Source organism: Aphidius gifuensis, linkage group LG2 (assembly GCF_014905175.1).
Source record: "Aphidius gifuensis isolate YNYX2018 linkage group LG2, ASM1490517v1, whole genome shotgun sequence".
NCBI classification, from domain to species: domain Eukaryota; kingdom Metazoa; phylum Arthropoda; class Insecta; order Hymenoptera; family Braconidae; genus Aphidius; species Aphidius gifuensis.
In genome coordinates, this window is record NC_057789.1 from 13,415,946 (window position 1) to 13,439,625 (window position 23,680).

The 23,680-nt window shown below is 28.5% G+C and overlaps 1 protein-coding gene across 1 annotated transcript; it reads right to left on the reverse strand.

Moving 5' to 3' along the window:
• Positions 1 to 21,621: 21,621 nt before the first annotated feature.
• LOC122849134 (PBAN-type neuropeptides-like) lies at positions 21,622 to 22,587 on the reverse strand. Its single transcript, XM_044147736.1, has 3 exons — positions 22,485 to 22,587; positions 21,978 to 22,211; positions 21,622 to 21,901 (listed from the first exon to the last, which is right to left on the reverse strand). The coding sequence occupies exons 1-3, from the start codon at positions 22,570 to 22,572 to the stop codon at positions 21,639 to 21,641; spliced, it is 585 nt and encodes a 194-aa protein (XP_044003671.1). The 5' UTR covers positions 22,573 to 22,587; the 3' UTR covers positions 21,622 to 21,638.
• Positions 22,588 to 23,680: the final 1,093 nt, after the last annotated feature.

The window sequence follows — 23,680 nt, forward strand, 5'->3', positions numbered from 1 at the left end:
ATATTGGTAATAATATTTTTGTTTTTTAAATGAATAAAATTTTGACCTCATTTATCAATTAAAAATTAATATTCATTTTATAAATATGTTTTTGAATAATATTAAAAATAATATTTTTATGTTTTAAATGAAGTCTTGACCTTCTTCTTCTTCTTCTTTTTATCGCTTTTTGGCACGATCTTCAACAATTATTAATATTTTCTCTTGAAACTCAGAAGCATACACTACTGCTGAAGTGAAATGATTTAACATGGACTGTCATGGTTGGAATGAATCAACTTGTGTTATATATAATATCGTATTTGAATAACAGCTTCACAACTTTTTATTGCCAATCGATTCCTCAATTTATCTCTTATAATGTTGACGAATGAGAATGCACGTTCAACAGTAGCATCTGATAAAGGCAAAGCCAACAAAGCCAATACAATTTTTGATATGTGTCCATACCATTTATCTTCACCGGCAGTTGTTATTTTATCTACTCTATTCCAGTAATCTTCTGTTGATTTTTTTTTATCAGCAAGTTTCAGAATTAACTTAATGCCATTCTGCTAAAGTTGCATCAACGTGTCCAATAATATTTTTAAAGTGAGTTACAATTCCAGTTATATCGTTTTTTACCTCACTATCTTCAACTCGAGGAGTAAAAACACTATTTTTTACTAGCAGACCAATATTGTCTGGTACTCGTTGTAATTGGCAACATAACTCAATCAAAAAAAATTTACATTGACTCTTCATTGCACAAATTTTTTCTTGGGGGAAATTCTTTGATGCTTCAGTAAATTCATAACCAAAATAAATACAGTCAGGTGGCTTAAGATAATGTCAGAAATTGAATTCAGTTAAATTTTTCTTGTTGCCTTTTTCAAGTTGACTTGGAATTACAATTTTTTGTACACTTGAATACAATACTTCATTTAAATCTTTAAATAATTTCAGTGCATCAACTTTATCTAATTCAAATAATTTGTTAATACCAATTGCAGTTTTCAAAGTGACTCTTAAAAAAATAAGAAAAACCTCGTCGGATTCAGATTGATAAAAAGAAAATAACTGTTCAGCCCCAAAGTTTTTTTTTCATCTCCATATATATGAAAAATCAACTTTAATGCATCCCATTGATCTGAAATCACTTCAGTGGCATTTTTTCGAGTTAACCAACGAGTTGCTGATATATGTGGAATTTCCTTTTGGGTTTTTACCTCCTTTTAATGTATTCCAAACTTCTTCGTAAGCATCTTTACGTTTTGTACTATTTGAAAAATAATTATACGTTGAACGAACTATGTAATCCGAGTGGTCTGGTAATTTTTGAGCTGCTTTTTCACATGACAGGAGCAGATAATAGCACACACACTTAGCTGTGATTAAATGTGGTAATTTCTCCTTCGAACTTGAAGAAACTTAATTATATTTTCCGACCATTACATTGGCACTATCAACACCAATGCCAATCAATTTTTCCAATTTTATATTTTTTTTTTTTCAATAACTCTTCAATTTCAACTAGTCGATACAGTGTTGTAATAATTTTCCCTACTACTTACTCTCATCAATGATTATTGAATAATATCCATCGCCGATATCTGATATTAATTCGTATAATAAACATGGAGATAATACATTAACAATCAGTCCAGTGCTTTTTGTTTTGCCTGAGGTTAAATTTTAAAGAATATCTGAATTGAAATCTAATGATCCAACAACTTTAGCAAGTTGTGTGGCAACATTCATTGTACAATATTTTAATTCAGCAATTTTACGTTGTTCGCTGTTTAGATGCTTTACGAATTTAATTATTTTTGGCATTGATGAATTGTGTGAGTTGGTATTGACTAGGTGTTTGTCAGTTGCAGCATGATCATCAAGAGATTTATTGTGTGGACAAATACTGACAAGTCACTATTTGCAAAAAGCTTTACTGCTGTTTGGTATATTATGCGGACTTATCCAATCTAAAAAAGTATAAATTTTTATTGTAAAAACAAATAATCGTTATTAAGAAAAAAAAAAAAAAATTAACAACAAAAGCAAGATGTACATAAACTACCTTTATATTTCATGTGAGCTTCCTAGGCTTTTCGGTAACTTTGTAAATACTTTTTTACGTCTTTTTTTATATTTTTCCTTTTTTATTTTCAACAGTATTCGCAACTTATTCACTTGATTTTATTGCTACACCCATTTTTTTTCCAATTTTTACGCATAATGTGTGACTCATAATTGACGCAATTACACACAATTATAAAAAAAAAAAAGCGTTTGTTATTGATCGTTTCCAAAAATATTGAATAAAACATAGGAGAAATGTATTTAGAATGAATACATTCAACCATGGAGGTCTGAACCAATCAAAAGGTTAAATCTAACAACAACTTGAAAATCGACCAATAAAATCTACCCACTAAAAACCAATAAAAAACAAAGTTTCCCACTAAAAAAATTACTAAGAACCTGAAAAAACCACTAAATTTAGCACACTGTCCGAGATTTTGAAATGTTGATATTCGTTTTATTTTTTATGTTTTACAAAGTGCATTGGATTTATTTTTAAGCCACAACTATTTGTTGTTAGTATGAATTCAACAACTGCTAATCGACAAGTTGAAATCGATAGTAGTGAATTACAATGGAAAAAAGAACATAATGAAAATTTTTTCAACCAACGTGATCATCTTTTAGAACTTGTTAAAATTATTCGATTTCATGTAAAAATAATAATAATAATATTGCTGGATCAAATTGAAATACAACACCACAATACGTTGTTATGAAAAGAAATGTTGAAGGTTTCGGACATTTATTATGATTAGAACAAATAATACATAATATATTGTTAAAAATTCAACAAATTGATAGTCAATATAAAAATTATTATATAGTATCAACATGACTAAGAGATAAACATGAACTTGTTCAACTGAAATCTTATGTTTCATGACGAGCAATCGACACATCATATTTAGACATGGATAATTATGCTGCATATAGAATGTTATTTTTTTCATCGAGATCAACTTAACATTGATTTCTTTGTATTTTTTCATGATTTTTTTTATTTTTAGATTCTTATGTTGTTGCATGAAAAACAAAAATCTGAGGATATAAGACGTATAGAGCACATGTTGTTGAAACATTACACGCAAAAATACGACAATTTGCTTGTGTTACAATATTATGTGATCATTGTAAAATGGCACAATATTAAAAATTTTTTATGAATATTTTTTTATTGCTCGTTTAAGATAACTTTGGATGAAAAATATATTTAAATGTATTTAAAAACAAACATTGTTTATATATTTTTTTTTTATTCTCATTTTATTTTCTCTACAGCTTCAATACTTGTTCTTTATCATTCAATATAAATAAATTTACATGTGTGACGATGTCACAATATAAAAAATATAATATAGTAAATGTTTATGTCAGGTTTCTGACGCCAGGGGAGTATGCGCCGTTCAGCTTTTTCACGCCACCCAGTATACTCGTATCACTTAACTGGGAGCGCGCGGCAAGCAAACTATTTTTTGATCAAGATTACATGTTCTGGTTTTTGCTCTTTGCCAACTGGAAACGGTGGCATATGCAGAGACCCCCAGAGCAGCAATTAGTGGTATGCCCAGTGGTAAGTCCGCTTCGAATCTCCGAATAGAATCTTTATATGAAGCAGCTGAAAGAGCAAGTGAATTGTTATCCATTACAAATTTAGTTCATAAAAATAAAAAAGAAAAAGATTTGAATTCAAGATTTAAACCCTATGAGTACCATTATAAACATGAAAGAACCATTGATAATGATAATTTCAAGAAAAATAATAATTATTATGCTAAAAACAAAACGAATAGAGGACAAATTGATAAAAATAAATCTGGAATTGTTTGTTGTAAATCGAAAAAATTGGGCCACTATGCAAATAGTTGTGATAAAAATAAAATTAACAAAGTGGTTTACATATAAACAGAATTTATGCATACTTAAAATAAGAGTATGTTTGTAATCAAATTGAATAATAAATAAATAAATGAATAATGAAAATAAAAAAATACATAGAGTGAAAATTCTTGAAGTAAAAGTAAGATGAAAATGAAAAAAAAATGGTCCTCGATGGTCTGAGGTTCCTTAATTTAGGTAGGGAACAAGGTTTAAGGTAAAAATGGCCTTCGATGGACTGAGGTTCCTTGTTTCAGGTAGGAAACAAGGTTTCAGGTAAAAAGGCGCTCGATGGAGTTTACTTTTTGATGCACAATAGAGTGTAATGAATTGACAAGTTGCCATTATCAAGTTAAGTTTTGGTGCACTTGATTCGTATGATTTTTCGAAACTATAATATAATAATGCTATCAATAAATTGTCAAATATATTTATTGATATTCTACTCATTGCCTCGCCAACAATTTTCTTGCTCTTTTCCTAACAAATTTGATGGAGATGATTTTCTTGTATTGTTGAATTAATCATGTTGAATGATAGATGAAGTGTATTGGATCTGGTCGATATTTTGGTGTTGTTAGTAGTTTACATTTTATTGATCGTTTTACAGTTTTCTATTCACCAAACCGTTTTATAGTATTCAAAGTGCACTAGGTAAATCAAGGGTTAATTCTAAGTCTATCGGAACAGTTTTATTATTATATTTTGAAAAGGTTAACCCGGCTACGATATTCCAACATGTAATGTGAAATATATTTTATACCACGTGGTCCTTGTATAAAAAAGAAATATTAATATGATTCAAAATAACAAAATTATATGATTGGAAAAAAAAGTTAATATGATCACAAAAAATAAAATTAATATGAATACAAAAAATGAAATTAATATTAATAAATAACAATTGCTTTAAATAAATGAAAATAAAAAATAAATCAGATGGCCTACATAAAAAAAAAAATAATAGTATTTTACATTTACAAAATAACTATCTATTTTGATATATCGCAATAATTTATTGAATGTTTCTTCTTTTTTTTTAATTTCATGTATGCTTTTTTATATAACTCTTACAATTTTTTTTTGGCATCAGTTTCATTGCCACATATGACATTATCACTCATTAAAACAGTTTTTGCAATTTCATTCAATTTTGTTTGTTTTCATGATATATTTTGATTATTAATTTTTTGTGGAAGGAAGATTGTATTTTGTTTTTAAACTGTCTCAAGCTGTCACTTATATGTAGACAGAATGTATACAAAGCCATGGTTATGTTCAGTTATGTTCAGCCTGTTTGGTCACCAGATTAAAAAAAAAAAAAAAAAATTGCATGTCACACAATATTTGGTGGTGTTGATGGTTTCCCATTGAAAATTAAAAAAATTAATGTAAAGTTTTTTACTTTACACATTATTTCAGTCAAAACAATGTGTAAAATATAAAACTACACATTATTTTTATTAATGTGTATATTGAAAACTTTACACATGGAAATATGGGTGTAAGGTAGTCTTTTTTAAGTACGAATGCCAAAAAAATTATTTTCATGAATAAAAATTATTTTTATGAATGATAAGAGTATATTGTGCAACAAGAGTGGTAAATTGTGTTTTATGACATGATGTGCCGTCCAGCGCCGCCACTATATCATAACACACACAGTTACCACACGGGTTGCACAGGATATTTTATACCATGAATACATTGTAAACGAGATATTACGCGCCACTAACTAGACCTGTCAAATATTGTAAATGTTATAAACAGTTGTCATAGTTGTGATTTGTTATTTTTCATAACAAAAAAAAATTAATAAAGATGATAAAAAAAATTGATTGTTCGTCAACAGGTAGGTTCTTGTTTTTATGTTAAAGTAAATTTTTATGTGAATGTAAATTGTTTTTTTTTTGTGTCATTTTTTTTTGTTGCAGATAAAAATTCATCAGATCTTGAAGGTTTTCTTATTAATCCATCAGTTATCAATAGTATTCATCCAACACTTTTTTTATCTCTCTATCCCTTTATATCAACTAAATAAAAATTCAAAAATTAATTCAACACCATCACCATGTGAAAATATAAATAATAAACCACCAAAACCAGCACCAAGGACGACTGTACCACCACCAAATAAGCGGTGGGAATATTTTAACTGTATAATTTAGTATATTTTAAGTAGCAGATAATTTCCTGTATTACCTACAAACCTATTACCTTACCTTCCAGCAACCTGTTATTTTAAGTTAAAAGAGTTTTTTTGAGCGTGGATTTTACGAGGGAAAAAGCCAACCACGAGATTATTCATTACTTAACCAGCTTGTACTGCACATCTGGGCAGATTGTGAAAATTAATAAAGAACCAAGTTATCAATCCGAATTTAACGTGCACTGAATAAATTATTATATATTTCCTCAATAACTTTGTAAATATATGTCTAATAATATATAAATATATCAATAATTATATTGTGTATACACGAGCAAAGTGCGTTAGCGCTTTACGGGCAACAACGGACCGTCGGCGTATTAAACACGTGATTCCTGACGCAACAGTTTACCATGCATGAGTGGCATGAAATTTATTTTTAATCTAAATATTATAAATACGCTTGGATTTAATATTAGCAATTTCGAACGTAGGCGCTCCAACATGTAATGTAACATTGCACCGCTACTAACTTATATGAATTAAAGATTTTTAATTAGGATTTTTGATCATCTAATCGACGATTAAAATATTCAATTATCTTGAATTACGTCGCTAAAATAACAAACCAACAAACTGATACATGTAACTAATGAACCAGTCAACCAATGTCAACCAGTCAAACATGTCGATTGCACCTGAAATAAAAACTGGAAATTACAATAAAAGGCTTCTATGGCACTATGTAAGGGTAGTGCGTTTTTTAGAAATTCATACATTATTCCCACTGTCCCTAGTGACATAAAATATAGTTCGTTACGAGTGCCCAATCAGAAAGTCCGCTTACAACGCCTTATTTCCACGTATAATAGCTGAATATTTACAATTACCAGATGCCAAAACTTATACTGGACATAATTGGCGAAATAAGTCATCCAATTTATTGACTGATAGTGGAGCATCGCGAGAAGATATTAAACGTCATGGTATCTAGAAATCTGATATGGTGGCAGACGGTTACATTGTTAATTCATTGTAAAATAAAAAAAAAAATTTCAAATAAAATTACTGAAAATATAATATTAAATTCAGTCAATGATAAAAACACTGGTATCTCGACAACAACAACAGCAAACAACAACATAAAAATGCAATCAAGTTTATCAGGCACAAATGGATCTACTGTATTTCATTTTCACAATTGTACAAATTTGGTATTTAACACTTCTTCAAAATAACTTTATTACTTTTATTTTTTTTTCTGTTCAATTTTTGCAGCACAAAATAAATTAGACAGATAATTATTCTATAGAAGAAAGACGAAAACGAAAAAAAAAAAAAACTTCCGAAAAAAAATCAAAATGGCAGAGTTAAAAGCATAAACAAAGTTTTGAAAAAAAAATCGATTTTTCCGGAAAATTTTATTTAGAAAAAGTGTTAGCTTTGATGTGAACAATTTTTTAATAAAAAAAAATTACACCTAACTTCGAAAAAAAAAATGTTCATACCGGAAACTCCGCCATTTTTAAATTAAAATTTTTTTTTTTTTTTTTTTTTGTTTTTGTCTTTTTGAGCGCTACAACTTTTCTAAATAACATTTTTTAATTAAAGCCATATTTTTTCAGGAAAATCCATAAACAGAGAAAATTGGGCCGAAAAAAAATTTTATCGCAAAATTTTTCAAATAAAAAGTGTTAGTTTTGATGTAGAAAACATTTTGGTGCAAAAAAAAAGTGCAGTATCCATTTTAAAAAACTATGTTTATACCGGAAACTCCGCCATTTTGGATTTTTCGAATTTTTTTTTTTTTTTTTTTTCTTCGTCCCCCTACAAACCCTACAACTTTGACTTTCGAAAAAAATCCATTGATAAATTAAAATGGGACACTCGGTATACTATTACAGGGTAGGGTACAAGGACCGTTTGAATAGGCGTGCTTGCTTTTTTTTTTTTTTTTTTCGAATTTTCTACTTTTTACGGGGTGATTATTAAAAATGAAATGATGTCACGTAATAATAAATTCGACTTTCATCAATCCCTACAAAATATGTGATTTTTACGGGATCCACCGTTTAAATGAAATGCATTAATCAGTTATTAATAAAAAAAAAATTTTCACATTACACGGAATGATTCACTTCAAAAGAAATTATATATCCATATATACATATATATATTTGTTTTTCTTTTTTTTTTTTGCTTCTCCCTGTCCCGACCAGGATTCGAAACGACGACTTTACGTAAACCTAAACGGGGTGCACTGTACATATGTATAAATGTTACAGCGGGTAAAAATAATGACTTTACCGGGAACGTACGGGGTATCTCGTAAATATAATTCGGTAATTTTAAAATTTGTCAATGTTTTACTAACTCTTTTGCAGTTTTTTTTTTTTTTTGTATTTATAAATTTCTTAAAAAAAGGTTCGATATTTACGAGGTCATATCGGAATATTTGATGATATACTCGCCAATTATTTATGAAGCCTTTATAAAAATTAAAATAACTTGTGAATACACCGTAAAATAGTCAATGCGCAACAAAACAATTCTGCGAAAATTTGGATTTTCTACATAATAATTCCGTAATTATTAACTCTTCAATTTTTACGGGACTTTTTTGTAAACAGTAGGAACAATTTACAGAAATATTAGTGTAAATAAATAAATAAATACAGGAATGTCGACTACGACCTCTTTGTAGTGGTTGCCCCGTGAAAATAAACAAAAAATTATCTCAGTGTGGGCCATCCAAACCGACATCTCTATTTGACGTTTTCGCTCATATATATGCCATCTCTGTGGTGTTGCCGTTTTTATTGTATCTCCGCAACTGAAACTTCGTTGAAAATAGCTATCGTTGTTTAATTTGTGTATTTATATGTTATATGTATAGATATACATGTTCTGTTGATGTGTATATACATATTTTTATTCTATTGCATTTACAGACTGTCTCGGCTTAATCAACAAATGAATTTTTTTTAAATAGTATGCCTTAAATTGAAAAATGATTCGAATAAATTGTAGGATTCAGAAGAGGCCATAAAAGAAAAAAAAAATGAAAAAATTAAAATTGGCGGAGTTCCAGAAAGAACTAATTCAGGAAATTTTCTAGAAAATTTCTAATAAACATTTTTAGAATTTATATTTAAAAATTTTCAAGAAAATTTCAAGATAAGTTTTTTATTAAAATTGTTAATCGAAATGAAAAACTATTTCCAAAAATTTTCATAAATATTTTTAGAAACTATTTCCAGAAATTTTCTAAAAATTATCTGAAAATAATTTTCGGAAAGACATCTTACAAATCCGGAAATTGTTTTCAAAAAATTTCCGGAAATTTTCTAGTTTATATTACCGGAAACTATTTCCGAAAGATTTCTGGAAAATTACGAGAAACTGGTTTGCTAGGTATGGAAGTCGTTTTTTTAAAGACGAATACTTTATTTATTTTCTACCTACTAGCTGTTTCTGTTAAAACTGATAACTTTTATTTAAAGAATTTTCCGATGAAATGAATTTTTACTTACCTTATTTTATCCGAGAATGGAATAATCTCGAAAAGTATGCCTTCAATCAAAAAATTGTTTTTGACAAAGTTGCAGGGTTCAGAAAGAAACGCACAAAAAAAAAAAAAGTGGAAAAATAATTCAAAATGGCGGAGTTTTGTGAATTTTTTTCTGAACCCTAAAACTTTTCCAAGAACTATTTTTCAATTGAAAGCATAATTTTCAAGGAACATTCGAGGGACAGATTTTCCACATATAGAATCAAACCAAAAAAAATTGATTTTATCGAAAATTTCGGATAAAGTGTCATAGAGAAAAAATAGTATCCATTCAAACCAACTGTTCATACGTAAAAGTCTGCCATTTTAAATTTTACGCAGGCAGCAGCCTACTCGTATTGTTTTCGATCTATAAATTTTAAAAATATTCATATATTCTTAAATAATATAGATAGGATGTTCGTATTAAAACCAAATTGGAGCTCAGAAGAAATACTACAACCGGGGATATGAAAAAATATTCTTATTGTTAATCAATTAGTTATCAACAAAAAATGTTTTTGCAAAAATTTTAAACTCAAATCATTAAGAAAACTAAAAACAAATCATTGATGCGATTTTTTGCCGGGATGTTTTAAATTACAAAATCTATATAATTAAGAGGTAATTTTTTTTTTCGATATTATTAGAAATTTGTTAATGAACGAAAAAACAGAATTCTTGTTTTTTTATAACTCGTATAACTTAATTAACATTATCACAATATTGAAAAATAAAAATATATTGCCAACAACTTAAATTTCTTAAATGAAATAAATGAAAAAATTCAAAACTAATCCGTTTGTTCAGTTTAAAAAAAGGAAATTTAACACATTTCTTTCATGTGTGCATTAATCTATTTTTGGACGCTTTTAATAAAATCGTTAATATACCTGAAATATAACGTCAATTGTTATTTAAATTTTATATCGTGATTTGTGTAAAAACATAAAACAAGAGAAATTAATTTCTAATAATTACTAAGTAGACATGGCTGCCTGATAACTGAAGTCACGTAAATTATGCTCATGTTAATCATTTACGAAATACTATATAAATTGAATCGACATTGTGTCTCATAGCGAATGGAATCGCAAAAGGTTTTACCGGAGTATTGAAAATTTTCAATTTTACACAGGGATCGAATCCGTTACTAGATTTTTTTCAATTTTTTTTTCTTTGTTTCTATGTCTTCTTCCGAATCCTACATCTTTAACTTGGATCATTTTTCAATCGAAGGCATATTTTTCGAGAAAAATTCATTTGTAGATTTAAATGGGATAGTCTCTCTATATTGTATTGATGTTTAAATATTCTGTTTTTGTGTGTCGAAAAAGAAGATATTACATTTTTCATAATCTTTGTTTTACCGACCACGTTGCAGTCCCCTGTCTCCTCCGATCTCCTTTCCCCTGACTACCCATATATCTCAAACTCTACTTGATACATTACTGGAGTTATATATGACAATGACATATTTTCTTGACAAATAATTGACTACACCTCAGCCTGAACTAGGTACTTCCTTCTTTTTTACTTAATCACAGCAGTTATAATACAACCTTAGACAAATTTGTCTTTTCGAAGATTCATAAGAATCCGAAAATCATCTGATCCTTAGCCGATGAATGACAAGTCATAGATTAGCCAGGCCTTAATGAGCTTGACTTTGGGTTCATCATATATTCCTAGTCCTGGCCACCCAATAAATTACTGAGGGTTGTTGATCATAGGTTAGATAGCCCTTCATGAGCCGAATCTCAGTCTTCACCATGGCTGCAGCCAATAGTTTACCAACGCTTTCCAGGTAGGAGTTCTCGGGCTTGAACAACTGTGCCAGGCTTGCACGAGGGTCGTGTATCAAGCCTTCGGAGCACAAGTTTGACACAAGCTCGTGCTCATTGTTTTCCCCGGCCTCACACGAGCCTTGTTAGCACAAGCTTGACACGAGCCTGTCCCTGTTGATTTTCCCCGTCTCCATTATTTTCACGCTGAATATCTCGCTGAATACACTGAGAGAAATCTTAACTGAAAATTAAAACCATGGTTGAATAAAAATTACTATACTGCTTTGTAATTTTTGTTTTATTTCTGGGACTGGCCGCGAGAGATGATATTCTACAATAAAATTATGTAAAATGTCACACAATGTCAAAAAATTGTTATGTTACTTCAAGTCTCTGTACATCGTTATCTATTGCAGATAGACATGGGGTTGAGTGAAGTTAATTATTCAGAATTCAATTCTAAACAATTTATAGAAAATTACTTTTTTTGATTAATCTCTTAGATAATGAGTTATGAGTTAATTAAAATAAAGAACATACATGTTTTGTGGAAACAATAAAAAATATTATAAGTTCGAATAAAAAATACTGCACAATTTAATAAATATTCTAATAAAAAATAATAAAATTTATCATGTACACATATAAAAGTTAGCATAGACTTAAATATTTTTTACTATATCGCTTTGTAAAAATTCTGGTTGTGGGGCAAAATAACACAAAGATGGCCGACTGATTGAACAAATGATTGAATTGTCATGTGATTTCAAGCAATTCTACAGCCTTATCTGTTGAAGCTAGGTATGGGGTTGAGCGAGGTTTATTATTGGTAATTTATTTCTGAACAATTTATCAAGAATGAATTTTTTCTATTTATCAATTAGTTTTCGAGTTTTGAGCGTGTAAACAAAAAAGAAAAAATGTTGCCGGGAATCGATTGCCATTCTCGATAAATCTAGCACAAACTGCCGAACTTAGCACAAAAAATGTCCAACTTTTAAATAAAATTTATAATAAAATATAGTAAATTCTAAAACCGGTAGTGGGTAAATTCTCAGTCTGCTAGAATTTACTTGTGAGTATCGTGAATTTAGTCATTTTTTTTAAAGAAAAATTACAATAAAATTATGTAAATTTTATGGCTTAGTATTGTATATAGTCAATGGCCAAATTTTTTACATAACTTTATTGTAAAAATTATTTATCAATATACGAATAATTCTAACAAATAATGGGAGGAACGCAGTTTTTACTATTCACTTTGTAATTTTTTCTTTTATGTTTGTAATTCTTAGTTAAAATTTCTCTCAGTGTAATAATAAAAATAATAATAATAATAATAATAATAATAATAAGATTAATACTGCTAATAATATTCAAATGTGAATATTAATAATTATTAGTATTTATATTTCGAATACTATTATTGAAAATTTTATTATTAATATCGTCGCATTAATGGAAGATGTGCGTAAGTGTCATTTTTGGGAATTTTTTTTTTATCAAAAGAAAAAGGGCGTAAGTGCAAATTCAAGAATGTTCGAGTTTTTTTATCTTATTTTAAGGATTAACAAACAGAAAGGAAAAAAGGGCGAAACAACCTTTGACAAAGGATAAAGGGCGTATTTTTTTTTCATTAATAATAAATTATTTATAATTATCAGTAAACAATCAATAATTTAAAAAATCCTACCATTTAATAAATTTCAAATGAATTGGAAATACGCCCTTCATCTTTTATCAAAAATTATTTCGATAACAGAAAACTTATTCAGTGCAATATTTATATTGTTTTTTTCATCCATACTTCTAGTTTGTTAACTAAATATGTAAAAATTTCTTTTTATTTTTCCTAATTGTTTTTTGTGAAAAAGTAAAAATTTAACTTCTAATTGTTTTGACACATTTATAAATATGTATAATTATTAAACAATATTTTTAAAGTTTTTAATTATGGTTAATGTAAATTTTAAACATGTTCTGCATTAATTAATAACAGTATAATAATAATAGTATGACGGGCACACAAATTTACACACATACAAACAAGATGGCTAACAATAATAATAGGACGGGCACACAGATTTACACACATGTAGACAAGATGGCTACTTAGAGTTTTGCGCAGTAGAATTTATTTTCGTCCGAGGAATGGACATACCTGTATATTTCTACCATGTTTATATATATTTATAGTATGAATAATAATAGTAATAATAATATTAATTACGATATAATATTGATAGTATTATCAATATTAATATTTTGAATATGTTCAATACTCAGTTAGTTATACTGTTTAATAATATTTGAATAAAAAAAAAAAGTTTCAAGTCGTATACTCATACACACAAACCAGCTGACGCTCCGAGTTTATTGGGAAACGCACTGTGGGCGTGGCCAATCGCTGTAAGCAGTCGGCAAAAAAAGAAACTAAATACACACACCCAAGTATATCCCATTAACATTGAATTTTATTGTTTATTAAAAAAACGTTATTAACTATTGAGTATATACTGTCATGGGCACGAAAAACGAATTCCTCACGAAATTTCCTTGAAGAAAATGGTATTATATATGCGGAACATATTACTAGTATTGGTGTAAAAATTGATTCAAGTGATAAGTATCATGTGTTTGCCACTTGTATACAAACATCTCATCCATAAGAACCATGTCATGATATTGAAGGTCAATTTAAAAAAATTAATGGTGAAATATTATCAGTAATATGTTCATGCAAAGCTGATCTAAGAGAAAAATGTAAACATATCCTTGGTTTCCTTATTTACTGTTCTTTGTAAGTTTTATTTTTATAAATATGTATTATGTTTATACGAATGACAGGTTAAAGTGACAGGTTCACAACAACAATTTTTGTTCTCCTCATAAGTAGTTGGTAAATTACATGATGGGACAGCAATTTTCTAAAGAATGTGCATCGGTTCTGATGCATCGAGAGCTTATTATTTAAAACAAACAGAAACTTGTTACTTGTGATGTTGAAGTATTTAGAGTTTTGTTTACATATAGATAGGTATACTTACTCTTCGTATAATCATAGTAATTAAAATGAAGAGAGCATAACATTGCTTTTTTATTTACTGTTTTGATTTTTAATGCACGTTTTCAAGCATCACACCGATTTATTTTATTAATATCGCCGAAATAATTTTTTACTTTGACAGGTTGTTGTTTGTCTAACCTCGGAAATGCATGGAAACTCAGATCTTTATTTCTCCTGGAATTACTGCTGCACCCAGAAACGTAAAGTCTTGTTTTTTATTTTTTTAAATCAATTTTGCGGAAAATTTTGTACCAGACCTTTTAAACAATTTGAAAAAATATTATTTGTTTATTAATTTAGCATATATACTGTGTATACCACATATGAATGGGTGTATGAAATAGTTTCCAGAAATTTACCACCAGACGTCGTGGTGAATTGTGCGTTTCTAGAGTGGGTATAAGCAGAGTGACGCCAACAGCGTGTTCAGGTCCGCCATGTCGTGCTTTTTGTATAGAGTTGGTATAGGCACAGTGACGTCATTTCTGGGCACCTTTTTGCCTTTGGCGTCACTCTGCTTATACCCACTCTATGCGTTTCCCAATACGGTATATGTAGTACATGTTGTATGCTTGCCGGCTGCCCTTCTCTCTATGTAATTCTCCCCTCTTTATCCGATTGTGTGATCGAGTATGTAACACTCTGCGTGACGCTAGCGGGGCCTCGAATTTTGTCGCTACCCTCCGTAAAGAAAATTCGCTTCAAAAAAAAAAATTATAATAATCAGATCCATAAATTGTAAATAGCAATCATGAGGTTTTGACTATTGTGCCAGGCTTTTACAAAGACCGTATATTAAGTCTCGAATAGATTCATTCATATCGAAAATTTTTACTGACTCTTTCAAGAATGCCCCGGTGGTTGACATGATAGAGCATTGGAATTCCGCGTGAGAGATCTAGGATCAATCTCCCGTTACGCCGTTCATTTGCGTTCAAATTATTATCGTTAATTCTAATGGTGTCGCAAAAAAATATTAATGTCAAAAATAATAAAGTAATAATAATAGTTTAACTATATTTTTTTATATTTTTTTTTTGGAGACTGTGTCAAGCCTGGGAACACAAGCCTGTGTCAAGCCTGTATCAAGCCCGATACACTAGTCCGACACCAGCAAATACATCGTGAACATTCCAGGCTGGACACACGCTTGTGTTCCCAGGCTTGTGCCCGTCCTCACTTCCTACCGAGGTTGACTATATTGTAAGTCTTTCTACACGCAATTTCTACACGAGAAAAGAGATTTGAATACTAAGTTCATTTATACTATTGTTAATCAAAATAAACATTGTTAGGATAATTAAATACAGCCAATGACACCTGAAAGAACAATTATTCGGCATTTGGTTTTTAACCAATAAAGTAGAGTGATTTCCAGAAAACTGTTCGAAAATTTTTCATGATTACTTGTTATAAAATTAATTCTCCACATAAGTCAAGAGGCACGGTAGTGCCTCGCCATAAGTATGAGAAAAAAAAAAGTGGGGGAAACGAGATTAAATACCGTGCCTATATATTATCGGCATAGAGCTAACCCTTACCCTCCAATTTCAAATATTCACAATGTAACGATGACATTGGTGATTGTTTAGCAATGGCTGTTTCACAAATTTTAACTGAATCAATGATGATAATAAGTATGTTTAGTGATGTTACTAGAAGTAATTGTTACGAGACAGGTTTATTTTTAATAATATGAAATAATTTAATTGAACTTAAAGGAATAAAAACAAAAAAATTAAATTATGAATGTAATTTAAAATAAACAAGTCAGAAAAAAAATGTTTGATTTTACCTAATTTTGTTATTCCCTACTGGGTAACAGGATTTAGAAGAGGGAAATGTGTTAGAATTTATAAAAATGCCTTGATGTTAAATTTGTGTGAGTCCAGTATGTATGAGGGTGTGTCAATGTGGATGATCGACCTGTAGATGTTGTAATAGTCTGAACTTAACACAACAATATTTAGATGGTTTAATGGTGATGGGATTTAGTTTATTGATTGGTTTAAAAATAATTAACACAATTTTTATGTAATGTTGAATATTTAATTAATGATTAAAAAGTATACGTTGAGATTAAAAACAAGAGTGAGTGTTGTGACATTGTTACAGTTTTTATAGTCTTGGTTTTGAAAATGATTTGTGGTAGGAATATTGCTTTGACGAATCCTAAAACATTGTTCCCATGATAGTCAGCAAATTTCTTTATTAAAATCTTACAGAATTATATTTTATTAAATTAATATTTAGAATTAAAAATGAATAAATCGGCGAAAAAATATTCCCTTTGACTGTTGTTGCTATATGATCTTAAATGTTGGTATAAATGATTGTGTTACATCCGGTGAATTTAATTTTAATATTATAGACTCTGCAAATACGTCACATAATCCATCTTCAAAAGATTATTTGGATAATTCAAATGGTGAAATTGACGATAGTTTTCACAGTAAAACTTTTAATAATACAAATAATACTTTCACGTCTAAATCGTTAAATGTATTGTGCAAAAAAAAAATAATGATACTTCACTGAATCATTAAATACTTGAGACTCTAACTTCATTTGAAGAAACAAATTATGCCACATCCACTGAACTAGTTGATGTTTTATCAACAAAATATAACAAAATTATTGATACATGTTTATCAAATAATATGTCAATGGAAAATAATGAGACATTCACGGAATCATTAGATAGTTTGTCAAAAAAAAAAATAATGAAACATTTACATTAAGTGAATTAAAAAGTACATTATCACCACCAACAGTTAGAAAATGATTAATTGCTAATGTTACATATGATACTCATTTGCCAAATCATTTTAGCTATGCATTGTAACAACAGATTCAGACTCATATTATTATTTAGAAGAAAATCAAAACATTAATAACAGTATTCATTTACGACTATTTCCGAACTCAACATTCAACTGTCCTAAAAATCAAAATGATGATGATTGCGATGATAAAAATACGACATTTAGATTTTCCAGATTGGACATCAATAAATCGTTGACATTTAGCTTACATTTTATTAGAAAATTGAAATAATTATCAATTGACAATTAAAAAAATAATTCAAACTTAAAAATTAAAATCAATCAATGAATTAATTCAACTATAATTAATTGTATAAATAAACGCAAAAAAAAAAAAAAACATTGAATTTGATGGAAAAAAAAATAAACAAAAACAACATGTGACTTTGTGCATTCGGCTTACGAGTGCCGTTACTGGTGATAGTATGCACTGGCTTGCTCCGGGTGCTCCATTCCGCGAGCTTCAACAGCTGCCTATGCTAAAAGCTAATAAACAATTGCCCTCCTTATAATACTTCATGAGAATAAATGATAAATTAATTTGTCAACGTATAAAAAAAATTATATTATTATTAAAACTTTACGAAAAGATGTGATATCATAACAAAAAAAAACCTAGTTTTTTTTACAAAAAGAAGCGTCAAGTATTCGAAATCGTTTAGCTATTTTATTTTTTCAATACAAAAAGATGTGGTACCAAAAAAAGTCAAGGATTATATATATTTTTAATGCATATAATTAAGTCTTAACTGTTGACAAAATTTTAAACTTGACCCCTTCTTTGTTTCCTAATTTAGATATCATCCTATATAAAAAAAAGCATTGGTGTCATGGCGGCACTTGATGGATTTCAAACTTGCCGCCTGAAAGTTGAATTTGATTGGCTCTTATTTGAAATTTGATTGCCGCAATAATTTGTGCACATTTTGATTGGAGTTTAGATCACGTGCATGTCGTATAAATTGATATTGGTGGCGCTAATTACATATACATATGTATGTGTGTGTTGACATATGTAATTAATGATTATACTACATTTTATCTGTCAAAAAATATTAATGCCCATAACCTTCAAATGATTCACTATAATTTAATTGTATTGTTATAAATAAAAGAGTAGTTAATGTTTTAAGAATAAAAAAAGACGAAAAATTGAAAAAAAAAAAATTCAATCAACCTTTCTCTTTTAAAATAAAAAAGAAAATTGTTCAACAATATTTATGAATAAATGTTAAAAATTGTTCGAGATGACATGCAATCGTTAATAAACAATTTTTTATATTTTTTCCATTAAAATACGGATTCTGCTATTATCAGCCCACGTTTTCCTCTCCAAAAATGAAAAAAGAATTATTCAAAAGGATTATTTTTTGGAATTGTTAATAAACAATTGCACGACATTTCGAAAAATAAATATTATTGAATGACTTTTTTTTTATTTTTAAAGGAAAAGTAATGGGTTAATTTGTACTGATAATAACAGAATTTGTCTTTCAATGGAAAAAAAATAGAAAAAATTGTTCACTTCTAATTAGCCTGGGGTTTATGGAATCAGAATAAACTATCATATGGATTCTTTTAGAGTGTTTTTTGGAGAATATTGGGGTAAATTTAATTTTTTTTGGATGTTAATAGTTTAATTATTATTAATTAATTAAGATTTAGAAGGGCAGGCAGCCTGAATTTTTTGAATTTTCTCCTTTTTTTGTTTTTACCTGGTAGATTTTTCTTTGGAGAATTATAATGGACAAAAAAATTCCATTGGAAGTTCTTCAATTTATTATTAAAAAATATTATAACTTGTCAATTGTTGCTATGTGCTGATTAATCATTTCGGTCCATTGCGCATCCCTACTCTTTAATCCTATGATAAATGTGTGGTGTAGTGTACATTGATAAAGTGACAGCATTATTTTTATAATTACTCCAAATTACTCCAAAATGTTTATTTTAAATAAAAAAAGTTCTTGAACATAAATTTATTATTTTATAATTTAATCTTTAAAAACTAGGAATATGATAGAGAACATAAAATATGGGAGGAGGATTCAGGAGTAGGGGTGTGCAATAGACCGAAATGATCATTCATCGCATAGCAACAATTGAAAAGTTATAATATTTTTAAATAATGAGTTGAAGAACTCCCAATGGGATTTTTTTGCATAAATCATAATTCTTCAAAGAAATATCTATCAATTTCTAAAACAAAAACTTAAAAAAATTTGAAAATTCAAAAAATTCAGGCTGCCTGAGCCCCTAAATCTTATAGTTAATTAATATTAATTAGTTATTAGCTAATTAACTTCTAAAGAAAATTAACTTTGCTCCAATATTCTCCAAATAAACTCCAAAAGAATCCATATAATAGTTTATTCTGATTCCATCAACCCCAGGCTAATTAGATATGAACAAAGAAATTGTTTGATCACGAAAATTGTTCATTAACAATTGCATTACACCTCAGATAATAAATAAAGATGGATATTTTTTTTTTCATTCTCGAAAAGAATTGAGCTTATTGATTAAGCAATTGATTCGTACTTTAAGAATATTCAAAAAAAAAAATAGTTGACTCCAGAATTTAAATTTACAATACTTTATTATTGTTATTCAGGTACAAATTCTGATTTTCGTAGTACAAATTCTGATTTGAGTGGTACAAACAAGCCCTTGCTCATTTTCCAAAAAAATATGAAAATAATCCAAAATATTTTCATTATCAAAGGCACCATGCATCTGTAAATAATCATTTTAGAGTTAATTTTTTTATTATGCTTGAGTTACATAGTCTAATACTGGTAATGAAAATTGTTTTGAATACTTTTTTTTTTTTTTTTTGTATAAAAAATTCCATTAATTTTTTTTTGATCAACGGAAGCGGCTGCCGACAACTCTAGTATTTATATATTATATATATTGAACCAGGTGGGGTCAAGTTTAAAATTTTGTCAACAGTTAAGACTTAATTATATGCATTAAAAATATATATCATTCTTGACTTTATTTGGTACCACATCTTTTTGTAATAAAAAAATAAAATAGCTAAACGATTTCGAATACTTGACGCTTCTTTTTGTAAAAAAAACTAGGTTTTTTTTTGTTATGTTTTATAATATTGAATATGTTTAGCTAATGAACATGATTGATGAATTAATATTTGAAGTAGACCGTGTTATGTGTAACTATTAACGATTATTTATTTTTAATCTCATTACCTGTATAATTTGAATGGATAGCCCCTCGATGTAAGTTCAATTAATAGAGTAAACGTCATGATTTCATTTGAGACAATAAAAACAACACATGGTTAATAACTTAAAACAATTAACTTTATTGTCTGGACAATAATAATTTATTTTTTTATTTTTTTTTATAAATATTCTATAAATAAAGATAAATTTGACGAAGTTAGACATCGTTTGATTTTGGTGGAAATCCTACTCAGATTTTACAATTGATTTTTTAACTTAAAAGCAAAGTCATTCAAATCGTTAAATCGAGAAGAATTTGGTTTGAAAAGAATCAATATTTTTCTGTATTAATCAGTATGTCTCATTTAAATTGAGTGAGAAATCACTTTATAGAAACGACCTTTTTTCAATGAGTGACTTAATCTTTAATTTACGGAATAAGTAAGATTACAGTTTAGTTATCTGCATTGTAACCTGACTGTTTATTTTTTGGAACCATATGATTCTCGTAACAAAAGCAAACAAGCTTTCACTCAAATTAAGACAACTTTTCTAAAGTTATTTTTTTATCATTATTTTTTGGTTGTTACAACTTTAATTGAATGTCAAAACATTTTATTCATAGAAAAATTTAAAACTAAGTTTTCAGCTGAACGATAAAGAATAAATCATTCAGCACTCATTTAAGGAAAATACTTTATGTCATCGAAAAGCATGAACTCTAATCTCCAATTTCTTTTTATTTTTCTCAATTGGACGTAATCAATACGTTTTATTTGTTTCAGAACTTATGTAGTTACTTAAAAACACGAATAAAATTAACAACTAATCCGCAATAAATTTTCTTTTTTTTTTAAAGCAATAAATGTTCTGATTGGTTTTTTTCCTTTTTGTTTTTTTTTTATTCTTATCTCCATTGTATTAATAAATTTCTTTATTTGTGTAACTAATAATAATAAAATTTATCATAATAATAAAAATTATCATAATAATAATAATAATAATAATAGTAATAATAATCACGATCATCATCATCATTCTCATCATCATCATCATCATCATCATCATCATAAGAACAATAAAGTTTTACATGAATAAAGAATTTACATTTTCAAATGTTTTTTTATATTTTAAATTTTTCGTTGAAACATCATTTGGCGACCAAGCCGTGTTAATAAAACTGGCAGATGATGATGAAAATGAAAATCAGATGTCAACGGAATAGATAATGATCTGACACGCTGCTGTATATCAAATAAGTCTTCGTTATTGTCTAACAAGAAAGAACGACTTCCAACATCATCATAGCTTATGTACTTTTTCGATGATCCATTTGCCAATTCGCGTCCAAGACGGGGAGTGAATTGAGGTGCTTGTCGTTTAAATCCGGCACCTATTATAATTAAAATATATTGCTAGAATACGTACAAAAATAATCGCAAAATAGTCAAAAAAATTGCTTGTTATACCTGGATAAAATTGTATTGGCCAACCATTCAAATTGATTCCATCAGTAATAGTATTCATTTTATCATCGTCCAGGGAAATTTTTTCTTCGAATCTCCGTCGACGTCCTAATCTAGGTCCAAACCACATTGCGCCGGAAACATCACTTCCAGTTTCTTCTAAGCAATTTGAGCCCAAACATATTCCATTTTCGCTTTCGAAAATACTGCTTGCCATGTTCTCTCGTCCCTTTGTACCTACAAAATTAGCAACTTTATCTTATTTTTATCTTGAGTGATTTGCGTTGCGTAATATTTTATTTAATATTTTAGATAATTATCAAATGTGTGAATGTATATAATAGGAGCATCCTAACAGAACGTTTAAAATAAAATTATATAGATGATCAATGATATATATTTGTAAACTTCTATAAAAATTGACTAAGTTTATTAGTAGTTTTATCGGTTTAACATAGTGGGTCGAACGAAGTTTCATTCGTAATAATCTTCAAGTGTCTTGCTAATTACCGTAATCACAAGACACTGATCCAAAAATTGAAGCCAAACAAACTGCAATAATTGTGTAAACACACATTAACGTGTTAAAAGTTAACATGTTACGTTTTGGAAATGCTTTAAACAAGTCATGTCAAGGCGAGAGAAGTTCTTAGTATTTATAGGATCTCCCTCTTTGAATAGATTTCGTCATGAAGGAAAAAACCTTGTGTTAGATATCGCGTGGGACGCATGCGAAATCTATTTGGAGCAAAATAAAGCTCTACACATAATCAGAAAACAGTGTGATTTAAAAAAGCAAGAAATAAAAATAAATGAAAATAGAAGAGGGATAAAGAAAATGGACATTTCCCACGTGTAACCAAAACAAACCGAGGTGATTATTCTTCATTTTCATTGAGACATCAAGTCACCTATATTTAATTAAGATGACTTTCTCGTGTACGATCGATGGTCAAATTAATTTTATTAGCATTTTCATGTGCCATGACATATCAGACGGTATTCAGTGTATAACTTTTATTTTGAACGAAATATTTTCTCTGTAAAATCACGCTATGACATCATATATATAAAAGAATATCGGCTTTATTAACCTCACCAGAATATTATATACGAAACTTATCGACTCATCAAGCATTATACTAGAATCATACTTTCCTCTTCTCCCTTTAACAGTTTTTTTTCAATATATAGAATATATACTGAGAGTAAACTTGACATGCGACTTACTCGTAAAATATCTTGTAATAGTCATTGAAATCATGGGTTATAACATAAAAAAAAATTAATTTTCAAAAAAGTTACAAAAAAAATTAGTTAATTTTTAGATAGAAAAATGATCTTTTTACAAAACCGCTGAGGGAAAAATCCAAATTCCGTCACTACAAATGATCCGGAGCTGTCCTACACAAGGTACACGTTATAGTTATTTTTTTTTTTCTAATCTACAATGTTTGCAATTGTCCGAAGGGCTATCCATCTTTATCGTAATAGAGTGACACCACGACTACAATTAGACTAGACTTTGTAGACTTCTAGAAAAAAAATACAACAACAAATGACCGATTTTTTTTCATTTCCGTTCTTGGTATTTTTCACTAAAACAAATATATTGAAGATTGGTTGGCTCTTTTGAGTGAAAAACTTCAAAACAACAAAAAGTGACCCAGCCCAGCCGGTAATCAAACCTGATTCTTTTGCTTTCT